This window comes from Quercus robur, chromosome 8 (genome assembly GCF_932294415.1).
Source record: "Quercus robur chromosome 8, dhQueRobu3.1, whole genome shotgun sequence".
Lineage (NCBI taxonomy): Eukaryota > Viridiplantae > Streptophyta > Magnoliopsida > Fagales > Fagaceae > Quercus > Quercus robur.
This window is the reverse complement of record NC_065541.1, coordinates 62,323,387-62,343,175: the sequence shown is the minus strand read 5'-3', so window position 1 is coordinate 62,343,175 and position 19,789 is coordinate 62,323,387. Positions and strand designations below refer to the sequence as shown.

Here is a 19,789-nt window from a genome sequence, read left to right as displayed (position 1 = left end):
GGTGAACTGCCAGGCGACAATGGTGAGGGTGATCGTGAAAATGGCGAAGGAGACCGCATAGTCGGCAAGGGACAACGTCCGGTTCTCAAGGGAGAGCCACTTGGCGAGGAAGAACCAGATTTGTTTGTGTCTGTGTTTGTGTCTTCCATCTCCATTTTAGGATCTGCATTCCCAACAAACACAAAAAACAAACAATTTCTTCCATTAAACAAACTATGCAGAAATGAAGAAGACACCAAAGTTATCACATGAAACAAAGTCACAAAACCCTATGGCATTGACCCTTTGAAACACTTTCTTGCTCCTCAAAGCAACAACAATTCATGTAAATTACTAAATTTTAGCTCCAAAAGTAAATAACACCAAAAAGCAACCAAATCAAGTTCCAAAATTTACAAAAATTATCCCATCAATTCATCTTGACAATGCAAGATTAAAACCATAGAGAAACTAATACCAAAACCCCTTCTAGTTCTCACAACTAAAAACAAAACATTAACCAGCTCAGAAAAGACGGAAAAAAAAAAGTACTTCCAAAATTACAAGTGCTAATTTTAAACTCAAAACTTCGTTTCGCAACAGAATCTCCTCATAGCTTTTTTACAAGCGCTAATTTTAAACTAAAAAAAAAACAAGTTTCAAACTAGGGGAAGCTTTAAAATTTTTGAAAAACAAACTAAATTGAAAGTGAAATTAGAGGAAGAAGAAATAGTACCGAGAAAGAACAGTGAGAAGAGCGAAAGCGGAGGCGGAGGAGAGATAGAAGATGCAGAGGCTGTAAGCTTTTGGCGGTGAGGGCAGCGGAGAGGACGACAACAACAACAACAACAACAACAACAACCAAAAAAAAAAAAAAAAGGGAAATGAAAGAAGAAGACGGTGAGAGCACAAACCTGATGGAGATCAGAACAGAGCAAAATGAGCTGTCGGTCAACAACAACAACAACATTACAACAACAACAACAACAACAAAAAAAAAAAAAAGAAAAAAAAAAAAGGAAAATGAAAGAAGAAGACGGTGAGAGCACAAACTTGATGGAGATCAGAACAGAGCAAAATCAGCTGTCGGTCAACAACAACAACAAAAAAGGAAAATGAAAGAACAAGACGGTGAGAGCACAAACCTGATGGAGATGAGCTGAGGGAGAGGGATTGTCGGTTGGAGTGAGGGAGAGGGAGTGTTGGACCTGTCGATCGACGGTCAACAACATTACAACAAAAAAAAAAAAAAAAGGAAAATGAAATAACAAGAAGGTGAGAGCACAAACCTGATGGAGATGAGCTGAGGGAAAGGGAGTGTCAGACTTGTCGGTCGACGGTCAACAACATTATAACAAAAAAAAAGGAAAATGAAAGAAGAAAACGGTGACTAGTGAGAGCACAAACCTGATGGAGATGAGCTAAGGGAAAGGAAGTGTCGGTCGGAGTGAGGAAGTGTTGGACCTAAGTGAAGGAGTGAGGGAGGCTGAAGAAAATTGAAATGAGGGAAAGAGGGATTACCGGATTAGGGATTTAGGGTTAGAATTATAGGTTTATATATATATAGAGGGTATTTTAGTAATTTAGGGTACCGGGTTTTAAACGGACCGGATTTCGGGTTTTTTTGATAAAACTTGGACCCAACCTGGACCCGCTTCGGGTTTTTTTTTTAAGACCCATACCCGACCCTATTCCTAATCGGACCAGGTAAAACCCGGCCCATTAAGGTCGGGCCGGGCCAGGTACCCGCAGGTCGGGCAAAAATTGCTATCCTTAATCTTTCTACATAATAGGCCAGAAATAACATGTTCTTATGATTTTACTTACTAGGGACCTTGGGCTTGCATGGTCTCCGCAGAATCCTTCATGAATGTCCTCCATGATGTACTTGGCCTCACCCTCGTCGACACATTTCTGGTAGGGCATGGAGAAGCCTCTTTTGTACAGGGCGTCGTTCATGATAGTGAACCTGACTGCTCTCTTCCTAACTTTCCTAGCTTCCTTGATGTCCTGTGGAAGTTGTCCACCCTGGAGGAAGGATAGTATCGGGGTTATCCAGCCACTTTGACCCTGAATCACGAAGGTGTAAATCTCTTCGATGCTAGGACGCTTCTGGATTTCCATCTTTAGAATTGTGCTCGTCGGTCCTACTTCTGACAACACCAGCTTCGCTATCTCGTCTGCCTCCATATTTTGGCTTCTAGGGACCTGTATGAACTCTACTTGATTAAATTCATGGGCCAAATGCCTCGTCAGCCTCAGATACTTCTGCATCCTCTCCTCTGCCTCATACTCTTCCTTTCTTTGTCCCACGACTAGCTTTGAATCACTCTGGAGAAGCAAATTTTTAGCACCCAACTCCTTTCCGACCTTTAGCCACGTTAGTATTGCCTTGTATTCAGTTTCGTTGATGGTGGCAAGGAACGTCAGCTCAACTCCATACTTGAGCGTCTTTCCTTCTGGGGTGATGATAATAACCCCTACTCTACCATTCTTTCAGGCTGACGACCCATCAGTCTGGATCGTCCATCTCTCTACTTCATCCAGTGCCCCATTCTCATCCAGGGTCGTGAACTCGGCGATAAAATCTGCTAGTGCCTGCACTTTGATAGCTGTTCTGGGGTGGTATTCAATGTTGAACTGGCTAAGTTCGATTGCCCATTGGGCCATTCTTCCTGTAGTCTCGGGCTTGTTCATTGACTTCTTTATAAGTTGATTCGTCATCATTAGGATAGGATTCACCTAGAAGTAGGGGCATAGCTTTGGTGAAGCTATGATTAGGGCAAACGTGATTTTCTCAATTTGTGGGTACTTTGCTTCAACTCCTTGGAAGGCTTGACTAACATAATAGACCAGGAGTTATGCTCTGTCTTCTTCCCAAATCAAGGCTACACTCACAGCTGTAACCGACACTGCTAGGTATAAATATAGGTCTTCCCCTTTTTTTGACGGGCTTAGGAGAGGTCGATTGCTCAGGTAGTGTTTAAGCTCCTAGAAGGCTTTTTCGCACTCTTCTGTCTAGGTGAAGGCTTGCTTCAGTGTTTTGAAGAAGGGCAGGCACTTGTCCGTTGCTTTAGAGACGAACCTGTTGAGTATTGTTATCCTTCCTGTTAGTTTCTGGACTTCCTTCACCATCTTGGGTGATGTCATCTCTAGTATAACTCGCACCTTCTCTAGGTTTGCTTCTATCCCTCTTTGGGACACCATGAACCCTAAAAATTTCCCAAATGCTACCCCAAAGGCACACTTGCTGGGGTTCAACTTCATCTAATACTGCTTGAGAGTGGCGAATGTCTCTTCGAGGTTATGCAGGTGTGTAGACTCTTCCTTACTCTTGATGAGCATGTCATCTACATATACTTTCATGTTCCTCCCGATTAGTTTACTGAACATCCTGTTTACCAACCTCTGGTAGGTTACTCCTGCATTTTTTAGTTCAAAGGGCATTACTTTGTAGTAGTAAAGCCCTTGGCTTATGATGAAGGCAGTCTTCTCTTGGTCTTCTTAGGACATTTTTATTTGGTTGTATCCCGAGAATGCATCCATGAAGGTAAGGAGCTTGTATCTTACAGTGGAATCCACCAATTGATCTATCCTTGGTAGGGGGAAGCTGTCCTTCGGGCAAGCCTTATTTAGGTCCGTGAAGTCTACACACATCCTTCACTTCTCATTCGCCTTCTTTATCAGGACGACATTGGCCAGCCAGTTCGGGTAGTAGACCTCACGAATGAAGTCCGCCGCTAGCAGTTTTTTTACGTCGTCCATGATTGCCAAGTTTCGTTCTGGAGCAAAAACTCATCGTCTTTGTTGTACGGGCTTTTTCTCGAGATCTACATTTAGCTTGTATTGTATGACCTCTGTGGATATGCCTAGCATATCCTCGTGACTCCATGCAAAAACGTCCAAACTGTCCTTAAGGAATTAGACTAATTTCTTCTTCATATCTGTGCTCAAGGTCGTCCTTACCCGAGTAGTCTTCGTTGGTTCCCTGTCTAACAGTTCCACAATCTCCAGGGTTTCCACATTTTCTTCCTCTTTCTCCTCGATCATCCACGTATGGTTCTCCTTTGCGGCTAATACTGCTTGGTAGCATTCCCTAGCCAATACTTGATCTCCCTTGACTTCACCCACCCCATTTTCCATTGGGAACTTCACTTTCAGGCAATAGATGGAAGTGGCTGCCTTCTAGCGGTTGAGCGTAGGCCTTCCAATTATTATGTTGTACAAGAAAGGACAGTTTATCATTAGGAAGTCAAGCTGACGGGTCAATTGTTGTGGGTAAGACCCCACTGTGACCATCAGTGTCACGATACCTTTGGGGTACACTCTATCTCCACTGAAGCTGACAAGGGAGGACTCGAAAGGCCGCAATCTCTCAGGATCCCTTTAGCTATTGAAAAGAGGAGAGGTAGATGGTGTCTGTGAAGCTACCGTTGTCTACGAGGATTCTCCTGGTATTGAACCCTTCTATCATGAGCATTATAACCAGGGGGTCGTCATACGGCTGCTTCACCCCCTTGGCATTTTTTTTCTGAGAACAGGATGTCCCTGTCCGTCCTTCTTTGTTTCAAAGGTGGTATCCTATGGATGTTGTTCACCTGCCTTTGCTGTGACTTCTTGAGAGATCTGAATGACCCTCCTGTGGATGGTCCTCTTGTGATCGTCTTTATCTCCCCTATCACGCTTTGTAGACGATGGGACGTGTGGTCCTCATCCCTCGAAGCGGCTTTGTGCTTGTCCTTGTTATTACCTTTGGATCTGCTAGAGTCCCCTTTCTTCATAAATTTCTGCAACTTCCCTTTTCGAATGAGCACTTCTATTTGCTCCTTGAGGTCTCTACAATCTTCTGTATAGTGGCTGTGATCCTTGTGGAAACGGCAGTACTTCTTCTTGTTGCGCACATTGGGTGACGAGTGTAACGGCCTTGGCCATTTGAGATAATGCCAGTCCTTAATCTATGTCAAAATTTTGTCAATGGGCATAACTAGAGGTGTAAATTTTACCGTCTAAGGAGTTTTATTGTGTTTCCGCTTGTTCCCATCAGCACCTTGTCGATCTCCTCTTTCCCTTTTTCATCCTCTTCGGTCTTCTCCCTTTCCTTCCTTCTCCCCGGGTGTCTCTTCGTCTCTGATTGGTACCAGGGCATCTTCAGCGTTCATGTACTTCTAGGCTTTCAGAAGCATTTTCGCCATTGTCCGAGAAGGGCTCTTCGCGAGTGCGACTACGAACTCTTTAGATTTTAACCTAGCCTTGAAAGTCGTCAGTTGCACTTTGTCATCTGCTTCATATACTTCCAAGGTCTCCCTGGTGAAACACTTCACATATGACCTCAGGGTCTCCTTCTCCCCTTGCCTAATGGTGAGCGGGTGGTCTGCTGGCCTTTTCGGGCATTATCCACTGACGAAATGGTGTAAGAAGGAGTTGCCCAATTGCTTGAAGTTGTTGATGGATGATGTTGGTAGCTTGGTGAACCACTCCCATGCTACTCCTTTAAGAGTGGTGGGGAAGGAACGGCATAATATCTCGTCAGGGGGCTGTTGAAGGCCTAGAGTTGTCTTGAAGGTGCTGAGGTGGTCCAAAGGATCCTTCAGACCGTCGAAAGACTCGAGCTGTGGGAGACGAAACTTTGAAGGCATCGAGCACTCCAGAACTGTTGCTGTGAAGGGCGAGTCCGTCCTTCTAACCATCTTGTCTAAGCTTCGATCTGTTTTTTCCTGTATTGCACTTCGTAGCTCGTCCACCTCCTTTCTCATTTTGTTGAGAAGGTCTAAGTTTGCTCCCTCTAGAGTAGTAGGTCGTCGAAGGTCTTTTCTTCTGTGGCTATCTCAATTGCCGCCCCAGTTGGTCCCAGAATGATTGTCTCCTTGCTGGAGCTGCAACCTCATCTCCTGATTCTGTCTCGTAAGCTCCTTTATGTTGGCTATGAGTGTCTAGATTTGCAAGGCTAAAGCTGCAGAATCTTGAGGGGTGTTGGAGTCCATCTGGACTCTAGAGTTGGATGTAACTACACTCTTAAACTTAAGTACGAAAATGTTGTCCCTACAGACGGTACCAAACTGATGATGTTATAATTGTCAATCGAGTAGATTCGTCCATGTGGGTCAACACGAACGTCGTTCTTGTACCTGCAAGGTCATGAAAGGGATTTTCTTTGGATGGTCACCGGTGTGGTGTCGGCCATGGAGTCTCCGATGATAAAGTCAATGAATGGAGGCTAAAAGAGATTTGTGAGAATTAGGAGTATCAGAGCTACAGCTTGTGTGTATATGAAAGAATATATGTACCTTGTCTGGTTCTGAAAGGTGTTTATATACATCTTCCTTGCTTCTAGTTGTTGTGGCTTTTATTATGGCTTTAATTCTACTTTTGTAAAGCCTCTGGGCTCATTAACTGGGTTTTGATGAGCTTTTAACGATCTGACGGCCAGTTTGTAACTTTTCGATATATTGAATTCTCTTCTTAATGACTTACATTTCTTCGTTCATGAGGTGGAGGAGTGGATGATGGTGCTTGATGGGTTCGTCTGGGCAAGGAGGTTCGTTGGGCCTATCAACGGCCATACATACTATTGTTTTATTACCAAGAGAGCTATAAAATTTCAACAGTTTAGCTAGAGAGCTCTAAAATTTCAATAGTCCATGTTCAATTGTTTTAGTGCCAAGAGAGCTCAAAATTTCAACTGTCCTAGTACCAAGAGATATATTTGCCCCCCACCCATTAATTTCAAATGTTTGTCCCTGTATTGGAGTTGAGAAAAGATAACTTTGAAATTCAACCTATATACTTTATTCTATTCAGTTTATTCACTGAATTCACTATAATATGAATCAAAACTTTTCCGAGCCTCCAGGAAAAAACAATAAATTCAACTTTTCACTTCAAAGTTGAAATAGGAAACATTTCAGTCTTGACTTCGGTTTGCAAAGTCGAGTTATACATATGACATCATAATAAAATATATGGAAAAAAAATAAGTATAAAGTTTGGTTACAAACTTGGTTGTGCCCATGACTACAACTTCACTCAATATCTTTTTATTAGATGTAAATTTTGATAAATTCACAATTGTATTAAATTTTCTTCTTATTTCCTCCATATTTGCAAAATTTCTAGAAGATCAAAGATCAATAGATATGTCATCAATCAATTGTTAAAATTAATGTTTTTGTAGTCTAAAATTATGCATAATAAAATAAGTTTATGGATCATATAGTAAATAATATTTGATTGACACAAAATTTGACATATGTGTTAAGAACATAAAGAACATACAATCAAACTGTTAGATTTTTAAAATATATAGCAATGTTAATTTTTTTTTTCTTTTTAAGTTGCTGCCAAACTTTGTTCAAAAAAAGAAGGTGGAGTGAGAAAATAAATAGGCAAAAATGTATGAAATCAACATGGTCTATTATAGTGAATCATATTCACAGCGTAACTCCATTAGTCTTTAATGACTACATCTTTACAAATAATTTTTTCATATGAATTAATTAAAAGATATTTATAATAAAATAAATGGTAGACTAATAATAAACAAATCAAAATTACAATACTTAAAATATGTGTCTATTTGGTAGTGGTGTTCGAATATTGTTGTTCAAAATAATGTGAAAAGTATGGTTTAAAAAGTGTTATGAAAAATGTGTTTAAAGTACTCATAATGCAAAAAAATGTGTTTGATACCATGTTTCAATTAACATATTTTAAAATATAAATATATATATATATATATATATATATATGATTGTGTGTTTGGTATGTGTATGTGTTTTTTTTTTTTTTTTTTTAAGTGATGAAAAGAATACTATTTTATTTAAAGAGAGAGAAAAAGAAAGAAAGAAAAGAAAAGAAAAGAATGACAAAGTGGTGGGCCCATAGGAGAAAAGGAAAGAAAAAAAAAAAGTTTAGTCTTGTTAATGGGCCCCACGATTTGTAACTTATTTACAAAAGTAAATAACCATTCAACAATGTTACTTAAAAATTAAAAACTGGTATGAATGAGTTTTCAAAATAATAGTATTGTATTAAAGAACAATTCACTTTTTTTTTTTTTTTTCTTTTCAAAATCCAAAACAACAAAGAAGTCAAAAATGTCACCCAAACCAAGCAAGGAAAAAAAAAAAAAAAAAAAAAAACCAAGCACCAGTACATCCAAAGCCAACACCACAAAGACCCAGGCCCCTTGTCAAAACCAAAATCCTCATTGTGATATGAGTTTACTAATTATATACAAGCATGAGTCTAGTCGATACATATTATTAAATACAGTACAATATATTCCCTACTTACATTACAAACACATCGTTATATTGATTAGAGTACAAATAATCACAAAAAAAAAAGTACATATAATATTTTCTTTTACTAGTAATATTAAATTTAATAAAACATGGGATTCAAGCAATATCCCAACGATAATAATACTATCATTTCATTTGTAGTGCTACAACATTTGGTTCAAACCCCTCTTTTTCCTCCCCTATCTATCTATACAGTGTATTTAAAGGATGACGCCAATTAGTAACATAGCAACCTTCGGCTGAAGTAGCAACCCACTTTGCTTGATTAAAATCCACTCTCAAATTAGCACACCTACCCCAATAAGCCTTAGTATATTCTTTAGTCCATACGATTATCCCAATGCCAAAAATCGCTGCCCCATTGTCTCTATCTTTTTTGATCTCATCCAACACCCAATCCTTCACCTCCATTTGATCCCCTTCCAAATTCCTCGTGGAAAATTTGACGATAAGGGTGTCTAGACCAAGCATTCCCCACACTGGCTCTATAAGAGTCAATTTCAATGCGAGTACATGTTCCTTGTAAGAGATAAATGATTTGACACATTCTTAGAATGAATCTGTGGAGAGTGGAAGAGTCCTCATCCAGGCCTAAAACCCAAATCCCAATTGGGCCTCGTAATACATTAGTATCACATAGTGTGACACCGTGGGAAATTGAATTTTCTCTTGTAATACATTAGTTTTACTTGGAATGATGAGTGTTTGTGAAATTAATTGCTTGAGTTTCCCATTGTGGAGTGTTTATTCCCTTTTTTCTCTTTTATAAATAAATTGTCAGTCAATCAAACTACTTCTCGTGGATCCATCTGGCACTCTGCTGAGTAGGCTGGTTTTTGGCCCCCACAGAATCTTTTGATATAATTGGTTGTTTGTTACCGGCAATGGGAGGTATGTGTTTGAAAATTGAGAAATTGGCTACCCATTCAGCAACCAAACTTGAATCCGATATTTGGAAATTTGATACAGAGATAGTGAATGATGACTTCAGGGGCTGGATCATCAATTGAAACCATGACCAATATGAACATACTTATAAAGAATATTATAGAGAGTGTCACAATTATTTTACATGACCAGGAAAGCTGTGGCGAAGAGGATTTGGATTTCATGGTTAAAGGAATTAATGGCACGTAAAGGGTTTTGTAAAGTTTTAGAGATTGACACTGAAACACAAAGAACAAGGAGAGAAAAAAGCAACAGGCAGGCTAGAACACACAAAGAAACGAGAGAGAAAGCTGTAATCGAATTAGAAATCGTGGCAGGCCCATATGTGAGCTGATTATATTAATTTAGATATGTTATAAAGTTATTGTGACATTTCGTTAAGTCTCTAACATTACTCAGTTACAATTATAATGATATTTATGTACAAGATCAAGCCTAACCTTCTCTAAATAACTAACTACAATAGATATAATTAACAAAAACTAAACAAACTCTAATGACTAGCAAAGCAATGGCTATAGTCTCTACACTGTAGACAAAACAACGTCATGAAAAGACTTGAGAAACCCACTTATAAGATCGGATTAAGTTAAACTAGTTTGGAAAAAATCCCTCTAAACTGCTAGGTGACAACATAATAAAGCTATCTGGTTGGATGATTGGTGCTTCAATTGTCCATAATGATGTTTCTAGACATAGTAGTCAAATTGCTAAACCACCTAATAATTAACAAATCGAAATTACAATACTTAAAATATGTGTCTGTTTGAGAATTACTCATTTCTGATAGTTTATTTGTCTAATGTGAGACAAAAAGCCTAAAACCTAACTCTTTTTTTTTTTTTTGAAAAAAAAAAAAACCTAACTCATTTAAAAAAAAAATGAAAGTTAAATTATTTTAAATAAAACTGAGATAAAAAGTAATGTAGAACTCACAAGAAGTACATAAAATAAATAAAATAAAAACTTGTTTATAATCATTCGGTAAAGCACATATTACAAATAGATTTGGACCCTTTCAAGGGTTGAATCTTGCTTGCTATCTTTAACAAAATCAATTGCCACCGATTTGCAGTTGCTGAAATGATTCACATATCTAGAGAGCCTTTATGTGAATTTTAAATGCTTTTAATTAGATAGTTGCGGCCAGTGACACCTATATCAATGAGAGAAGTATACATCTTTGACTGCTTTCGTTACTATGAAATTGCTTTTGTTTTGGTTTGTGGACTGCTTTTGTAACATGGAATGCTTTTGTTTTTGTTTGTAGGCACAATTCTAATCCCTACAATTTGATTTTTAGCTTAAAAGGACTGTTATTGGTCAAACAAATGATGAAGTCCTTGATCCTATGATTTTGATGGTTCGATTTAAATGATCTCCTTTTAATCATTGTTTAACATTCAAAAAGTGTTTCTTCATAGCCTTTTCCCTCATCAAGTGGAAGTCATTATTGCAAAAGTTGTGTTCATTATTTCACTTCGGCTTGAAGCATCGAGGTGGTCTCATTAGGCTTTGTGCATTGAAGTCAAGAAAGCATCTCTAAGAATAGTTTAAGGCTAAATTGTATACTTTGATTCTTCCTGATTGATATTTATTTCAAAATCATCTTTCTATTTTATAATTTTTATTTACATTTTATCAAAATTGATAGAAAAATGTCTTTACTATGATCTAATTAATGGAAAATACTGCCGTAATAATTAGAATTCATTCCACAGTTTCATATCATCGAAGTGAGCTATATTTTGTGAATTCTATTTTTTATATTAACATTTTGAAGTATCAAATGACGGTAAGGATTCATTACAAACATTTTAAAGTATAAGAATGATTTTGAAACATGAGTTAAAGATTGAGACTTTAATTAATATTTTCTTTATTAATTAAGGTTATCGATTCCGTACCGTACCGGCCGGTATGGCCGAAATATACCGTACCGACCAACATCCGGTACACTCGACCCTCTCTGTTTCATACCAGAAAAAATACCGGCCGTACCAGCCTCGTACCGGCCAATTTCGGGCAATACCGGCCGGTATTGAGCGTACTGGCTGGTACAAAATTTTTTTTTTTTTTTTTTTTTTTTTAAGTTTTGTAATTTTTGAATTTTTGTTATGACAGAATGGTAACTTATTTGCATTAACTTATTAATATTATTTGTTTTTTTAGTATGCAATGGTAATTTTTAAGCTTTCTATTTTATTTTTTTATTTTTTTCCCTTTTAATTGATACTAAAGTTTAAAACCATGAATAATTAGTTCTGAATTGAGAAAATGTTTTATGGTAAACTTTTATATTTATTATAATATATATATATATATATATATATATATATATTTATAAATATAAAAAATAGCGGTAAACCCGAAACGGTATACCGGTATTGATCGGTATCCGAAATATATCGTACCGGTGGCCAAACCGGTATGGTATTGACATCCTTGTTATTAACATCACTAGTAAAAAGTTAATTGCCAATAAAGTGGAGCTTCATTGATGCCACAACAACTTTTGTAAGCATTAACATGATAATAGTAATTCTATTTCTAAATCACCCAAGAGCAATACAATTAGGTGGATGCTAAATGCATGACAGTATTCATTACAGGTATCACTGGTGGTTAATAAAAACAAGTAAAAAAGAAGAAGAAGATGAAGAAGAAGCATGGTGACAGAGCAAACCCCACTAAAAGAAACAAATATCATGTGTTGCTACTTGCTAATGCAATCCAAGTGCAATGTATGTACATTGTACAATGTAGCAAAGGGTGAATGTGGTCCAAGCTCCCCAAACACTTAGCACCTTCATTTTTAGACACTATCTAAATGTGTCTTAAGGATTTTTAAGAAAAATATCACACAGTGTCTTTAAAGAAGAACAACTTTAGTCTTTAGGGGTCCCTAGTCCCAACCCCCCGAATAATGGTCCAAACTTGTACTCCAACCCGACACATCCCTCAAGCTGGAGTGCTAAAAAGGCCACTAAAAGAGACAGTAAGAAGCATCTCACACTTGGGATTGAGAGTCTTCATGCCCACTATGAGCTTTATGGGTCCCTTATATACACCATGTGACCAACGGTACAAAACAATTGTAAAATTTCATTCTCTTCCGGATTTATATAAATTCAATAAGTACATAAAAATAAAAAATAAAAACTTAGTTTATATGACAAAGTTTAGTTACAAAATTGGTTATACAATAAAATAAATATTACTATATATTTTGAAAATCTAACCGTTAGATTGTATATTTTTTATACTCTTAATACACATGTCAAATTTTGTATCAATCGGATATTGTTTACTATATGATCTATAAGCTTATATTTTATGCATAATTTTAAACTACAAAAACTATTGATCTTTAGTTTTTAAAAAATTTTGCAAGCATGGATGATATAAGAAGATGTAATCTAATGGTGGATTTGTTAAAATTTTCCTACATATTCTAAAAATCTAACCGTTGAATTGCATGTTCTTTATGCTCTTAATAAACATGTCAAATTTTGTGTTAATTGGATATTATTTACTATATGATATATAAGCTTATATTTTATGCATAATTTTAAACTACAAAAACTTGCAATTTAAACAATTTATTGATGACATAGCTATTGATCTTTAATTTTCTAGAAATTTTGCAAGCATGGATGATATAAGAAGAAAATGTAATCCAATAGTGGATTTGTTAAAATTTACCTACATATTTTGAAAATTTAGCCGTTGAATTGCATGTTCTTTACGCTTATAATAAACATATCAAATTTTGTGTCAATTAGATATTATTTACTACATGATCTATAATCTTATATTTTATGCATAATTTTAAACTACAAAAACTTGCAATTTAAACAATTTATTGATAACATAATTATTGATTTTTAATCTTCTAGAAATTTTGCAAATATGGAAAATATAAGAAAAAATATGTAATTCAATGGTAGATTTATTAAAATTTATTTTCAATAAAAAAATATTGAGTAAGGTTGTATCTTAAAATTACAATCAATTTTATAACTAAATTTTATCCTTAATTTTTTTTTTTTTCGGAGGTGATATGAGATATTAATTTGTAAGGTTGTCTAAAATTTGTAATATTAATCATTATGTTTAGAATGCATATCCTTGTTGAGATGGATGACCAACACGGGACCCACAAACGCATGTCACACATTTTTTAAATAATTTTTTTGTGGTGTGAGTTTGTCTTCTTCTAATTAGACCCCTACAAGAATTTCTTGATAGGGCAGTCGGTGAGGGCCGGGCCCACAAACGGTGTTACTCGTAGGGAAGGTTTAGGGCTTTTTGGGAATATCTTTTTGTTGGAATAGGCCGACACCGATGAAAATTTTGGTATTTTGTTATTTACCGAAAGAATTACAAGGTCCGGGCCCACCAATTTGTTGTGATAAGGAAGTTTTAAGAATCTCCTACGTGTCTTCATAGACTTGGGGTATGCCTATATGGCCCTATGAGATAATTGGGCTTTACACTCATTAATTACTGAATTTAGTGTGATTTTTTAAATTGTTATAGGTCATCCATGATGAGTCCATGACTTCTCTCTCATATAGCTCAATAAAAAATAGTTTAAAACAAAAATTATTAGGTATTTTTATATTATTTAAGTTGACATCGTATAACAAATCAATAGATACTAATCATCTAATTTATAAATAATTTTTTTATGTCTTTTTAAATTTATATTACTATTTTATTAAAGGATTCATTTTTAACGGTACTTTTAGAGCATTTTTTAGTAGAATATTTTAGAAAAAATTTTATGCCATTTTTATGGAAAATAAAAAAAATTCTAAAATTATTTTCTAAATATGTACATGAAATTGCTATTTAATAATTACTATTGACAAAGAATAGTTACCATTCTATGGGAATCGCATCATTCCATGCCCTACGCAACATGTTGGAACAAAAATTTGACATCATCGGTATAACTATCAAAAGATTCCTTCTCTTTTGTTTTTCTTGCAAATTCGAATTACTAGCCAGTTCAATGTGTCACATTACAAGATTTTAATTGAAAAGATTAATTGAAAAGACAAGAACGTATCTTAGCAACTAGCATTATTTAAGAGGCACTATTGTATCTAGTATTGTCTAAAAGATAATCAATCAATGGTTTGATGATTGATATCTAGTATCGTCTAAAAGTCAAGTGGTAATTCTCGTTTTCCAAGGGGAAAAGGGCTTTTTACATATATAAAATATATATATTATTAAGCATATATCCCTTGATTAAAAATAAATAAATAAATAAACTATAAGGCAATAAAGCAATGTCAACGTCACATTCTAATATTGTAGAATGCTTAATTTTATGCTCCAAGAGACATCCGAATATCCATTAAGATTTTATAATCTTATGATTAATAGTGGGTTAAGATATGTGGGGGTGACTATGCTTCCACCTTTTTCTTCTTGTGCTTAGCAGCTTAGGTAACCTCTCATTAAAAAATTTCATGCATGTAATTATTTTGCTCTTTTTCTTTTCGGCTCTTTGGTCCCATTTAGCACGCCAAGCTAAATACCAATGATTAATTTTCAAACCTCTAGATCTAATATGGATTCATAAAAAGAAGGCATAATTCCATACTAAATCATGAGGTTTGACCTTTCTTTTAAATTAATTAAGTATCCCAAAGTTTCTATTACTTTGATGTTGATCTTATAAATTTAAAATTGTTGCAATTTTAATCTTTAATGAATTTCATCATCTAAGTGCCCGTTTGGATTTACTTTTTCATTCAAATTTTATCTTTTTAACTTTTATGTACGACTTGAAAAAAAACTTTTTTTTTCAAAGTTTATGTATAATTTAGCACTCTCTCAACAAAAGGCTAATAAGTTGATGTCAAATACACTAAAACTAACCGAAAACAACATTAACTATACTTGAAATTGTCAAGATTCTTGTAATTCAATTGTTTGGCACTTCCTGATTTAAAATAAATTAAAATACATTTTTGGTTCAAATCCACCCACCTTAACTATTAATGTATTAAAAAAAAAAGAAAAAAAAAAGGACTACTCTCAAGATCTAAGTGTCAAAAGTTCCTTCATCTAAAATGTAGAAGATATTTTGGCACTTAAAAAATAGACTTACAAATGTGTATTGACAACGTGTATTAACAAAAAAAAAAAAAAAAAAAAAAACAATATAATGATATTGATAGAAGTTTCTAGCAAAGAGAAATATTAATTTTCTTTCTTAAAAAGGAAGGAAATATTTAATAACTTTTAATTTGAAGTCTTTGTTAACTACCTAAAGAGTGTGTAGCTATGTAGCCTATGTTTGTTATTGTAAGGCAAACTTAAAAACCAGGGCTTTGCATAAAAAAATATCATTATTCACCCTCGCGTTCTTCTAATATAATTTACTTTTTGGGCTAGAAGAATTTTTTTTTTTTTTGGGTAGAAAGGGCTAGAAGATTTACCTCTAGGTCAAACGACTGCTGAATTGAACACTTTTATTATGCTTTTATGATCATTATCACAATCAAATAATAACCCAATGTATGATGGAATGTGCAAATTCTCAGGTTCTCAATCCGCGTGCATTAGGTACAACTTTTAGGGTCAAAAATAATTACAAGTGTTACGAGAAACTAGCTGTTTGCTTTGCAATGCAGAAGCAGCAAAACTAGGGTAATAGAAATTCTTTTAGGACACACTATGCTCTGCTCTTGCTTTCTAAATCAGGCGCCATAAGTCATAACTCATAATAATCGATGAGTCTATCTGCCAGAAATTGTTCATCAAATACTCCACACTCTTCTAAGTATATTCGTGTTGTAGTGGGTCCAATCGAGTGAATGATGATGCTAGATTGCTAGGTAAGAAAGAATGTGAAAATTTCAGTATCCTTAACAAACAAGTCTTACAAATTTTCCAAAAAGTTATCAAGTCGGTTTCTAAGTCTTTCATAGTAAAAATGATAAGCATGAACATGGACACGGTATTGACACAACACAACAACACTAGCAATTTTTGAATATAACAAAAAAAGGTACCCTAAATGAAGCCTACATATATACTTTCTAGATTATAAGTTTAGTATTTTTTTCATTTTTTTTTGATAGTTTGCACAGAAACTTTAGGTAAAAGATATTATCTTTTTAAAACTATGAGAAGTGCGGATATTAATATATATACGACACAACAACATGAGCTATTTTTGAAAAATTATAATATAAAACAGTTGGTATGATACAGGTATAACATAAATACGATATGATTACGACATCTTAAATGAAGTATTCATACCTTCTAACTTAAAAGTTTAGAATTTTCCAATTTTTTTTCCTAATTGGTTGCACCGAAACTTTAGGTAGAAGTTACTATCTTTTTTCTCAAGGTAGATGAAGATAGATAAGGATTGTCATGCCCATAGAAACAGATTGAATCAGACCCATCAACAAGGTAAAAATTGCAGACAGAGATCAGATTGTTGTCATGCCCATAGAAACATATTGAATGAAACCCATCAACCCAGCCGTTGATTCAAATCAAACCCACATCAGAGACGTGGCGATTAGCTAGCCAGAGGACTTTTCAGTTTTTTTTTTTTTTTTTTTTTTGATAAGGACTTTTCAGTTATTATGGTCATAATATATAGAAATGGAAATTGTTTTCCAGTTTCCACTGTCAATCCAAAGCAATATTATTCTAGAGAAAACAATGAGCTTTGAGCGTGTGACACCATGTGTATTTTCTTGTGCTGCTTTGTCAGCAAACGTGCCTACTTGCAATTCCCAAAGCTACATATACTCATTTATATTATAGTACTAATTTACTAATTTTTTTCCTTTGAATATGCCAAACGAAAACAAATATATATCAAACTTAGGTCAGTGATTTATAAGTACTGAAACTTTAAGGCTTCCATTTTTTTTTTTAACGAATAGTCAGACCCCATGATGGCACCATACCACACAGCTACAGTATAAACTACAGGAAACCCAGCTGTAAAATTCCCATAGACGAAACTACCCCCCAAATATACATGGTAATTACACTTCACATGCTTATGAAATTTTTTTTTTTTTTTTTTGGGATGGCTCAGAACCTGCCTATAAGAATCTGATAGTGATAAACAAACATTATGGCTCAAAAGAAAATTGTACTTAAAGTTATGATTATATTTCATGTAATTAAAGTGAATACTATCTTCCAAAGACATATTCCTCTTTGCCTATCCTTTCAATCCTTAATAATATTTGGGTTGTGTTAATGGGCCGGAAACAGCTTTTAACTTTTTTTGGTAAATTTTTTTGTCTTTTTCTGCGATTTTATGTCATATATTTTAGTGTGAAGTTAACTTTGTAGATAAATAAAAAATTAAAATGATCAAAATGACTGGTTTTATATCCTCTTCATTTATTTAATTTTTTTATTAAATAGAACCTACTTTTATATAACCTTAACATGCATCTATGCCCATGCGGCGCTTGTTTAGCTCTGCCATAATATTTTACCTGTCTCTCCAAAAAAAAAAAAAAAATTTACCTGAGGGAAATTAAAAAGGCAAACCCAGATGAAAAGATGGTTCAAAAAACATTGCGGTAACTGGTAAAAAATTCAAAAAAAAAACTTCATGATGTGAAAGAGATTAGGGGTCAAAGTGGTCCACAGCTGGTCAAAGAACACAAAGGTTAAGAAGACATGGAGGTCATTTGGATTACATTTCATTCACTTCATTGGGTGTAGAGCCCAATTTACTTCTCTAGCCATTAGCCTATTTTAGTAGGATTTGACATAATCTAAGTGTGAATTTACCTTTGCACAAAGCCTAATTTTGTATACCAAAAAATTCATCTTCAATTGCTTCAAAATTTTTAATGTTTACAAAAAATAATTGAAGAAATTAAAGGGCATCTTCAGTTTTAGGATGCCCTTTTGTGCATCCAAAGGGTCTCTCACTCCTCCACGTTGATCCATATTCTGCTGTCGATGGGAATTTTTTTTCTTTATTAGTAATTTAGAAAATTTCAACATCCATGATCCAATTAAAAAATTTGATTAAAAAACTAGATAAAATAATAGGCTTTGTCAGCCAAGCACACCAGATCCACACAAAGCTCAGCTGCAAAGGTTGAATGGAATCTCCATCTAGGCTAGAGACACAGAGAGAGAGAAAGAGAAAGAAAGATGTGAGATCTCAAAATGACCCATCACTTCTTCAATCATCAAGATCAACAAAACCCACATGAGAAACAAAGAAATAACTCAAATAAGGTCACCACCAAGCCCCGAAAACCAAAAAATAAGAAAGAAAAAACACAAACCAATGATAATGGGATTGCTGAAAGCTAATTTTGATTCTCTTCTGAATTTAAAGTCTCTATTTCCAGACAGATAAACAGTAGAATTAATTAACAGCAACATCACGAACCCGTCTCCTTCGAAGGAGATTCAGAGCCCCCAAAAAGAGTCTAACCCCAAAAAAAAAAAAAAAAAAACAAAAAAGTGAAAAAAAAAAAATTTATGTACAAGTATATATCTTTCTCTTCCTCTTCCTTCTTGGACGCCAAGAAAAACTTTAAACTGGGTGTTTTTTTGCTTTACCCAATAACGATCTCATAGAAAGAAAAGAGGAAAAAGAGAGAGAGGCATGAGAAAAAAGAGTGAACTTTCTTTGTTTAGTCCCTCTAGAGAGCCATCTCTCTCTTTCCCTCTATAAAACTCATTTCTTTAAGAATCGCTATACTCTCTCCAGCAAATGAGCATAGTCACGCAGCGCCTCACGATGTAGAACCTTGCTCTTTGTTCCTTCACAAGCCTAGCACACTTTCTTGAGAAAGAACACCTTCTGTGTGAGGAAGAAGAAGAAGAAGAAGAAGTAGAACTATTCTTCATGAAAGGAGTAGTGGCACTAGTTGCTGTTGTTGCTGCTGTGGAAGATCGGCTTCTTGAAGAACCTTCTTTCTTTGACAATTTCCACTTCTCGTCAAAGTAAAAGGGTGGTGGAGCTCCACTAATGGAAGTAGCAGTACTTGTGGATATTGAAGCCATGGTTGGAAATGAAGGAGTGAATTAAAAGACTTCGGCAAAGACACAAACTTTCCAAAAAAAAAAACCAATTCGCTTTCTCACTTAAATCCCCTCGGCTTTTTTTTCGCTAAGCTTTTGGAAAACAGAGAGAGAGAGAGGGTGTGAAAAAATACAAAGAAACAAGAAGTAGAAGTGTGAAAACAGGAGGCAGTGAGTAAATGAGGGCGAGTCAGTGTGGAAGAGAGAGAGGGTTAGGGTTACTATTTATAATGGGGGTTTAGAGAAGAAAAGGAGTTGCAGCTAGGTGTGGCAGTGGGTATCACCTGGGCCTTCTTTGCCTCGAGAGGCCCACCATATAGTTTTTTTTTTTTTTTGGGGGTAATATTATTAAGGTTTTTTATTTTAATTTTTATAGGATTGTTTTTTATTTATTTTTTATTGGGAAATAATATTATTATATAATGAGGTAGGTTCCCAAAGCAAACGTCATGGGCTACTTAATTCAGTGAAAGGGAGGGGAGGGGAATTTAATGCAGCAAATC

General features: G+C 35.1%; 1 protein-coding gene across 1 annotated transcript; it reads right to left on the bottom strand.

Moving 5' to 3' along the window:
- Window positions 1–18,555: 18,555 nt before the first annotated feature.
- Window positions 18,556–19,506, bottom strand: LOC126697533 (small polypeptide DEVIL 11-like). The gene has a single exon (XM_050394570.1). It carries the CDS (start codon window positions 19,266–19,268, stop codon window positions 18,948–18,950), a length of 321 nt encoding a protein of 106 aa, XP_050250527.1. The 5' UTR covers window positions 19,269–19,506; the 3' UTR covers window positions 18,556–18,947.
- Between the last annotated feature and the right edge of the window lie 283 nt (window positions 19,507–19,789).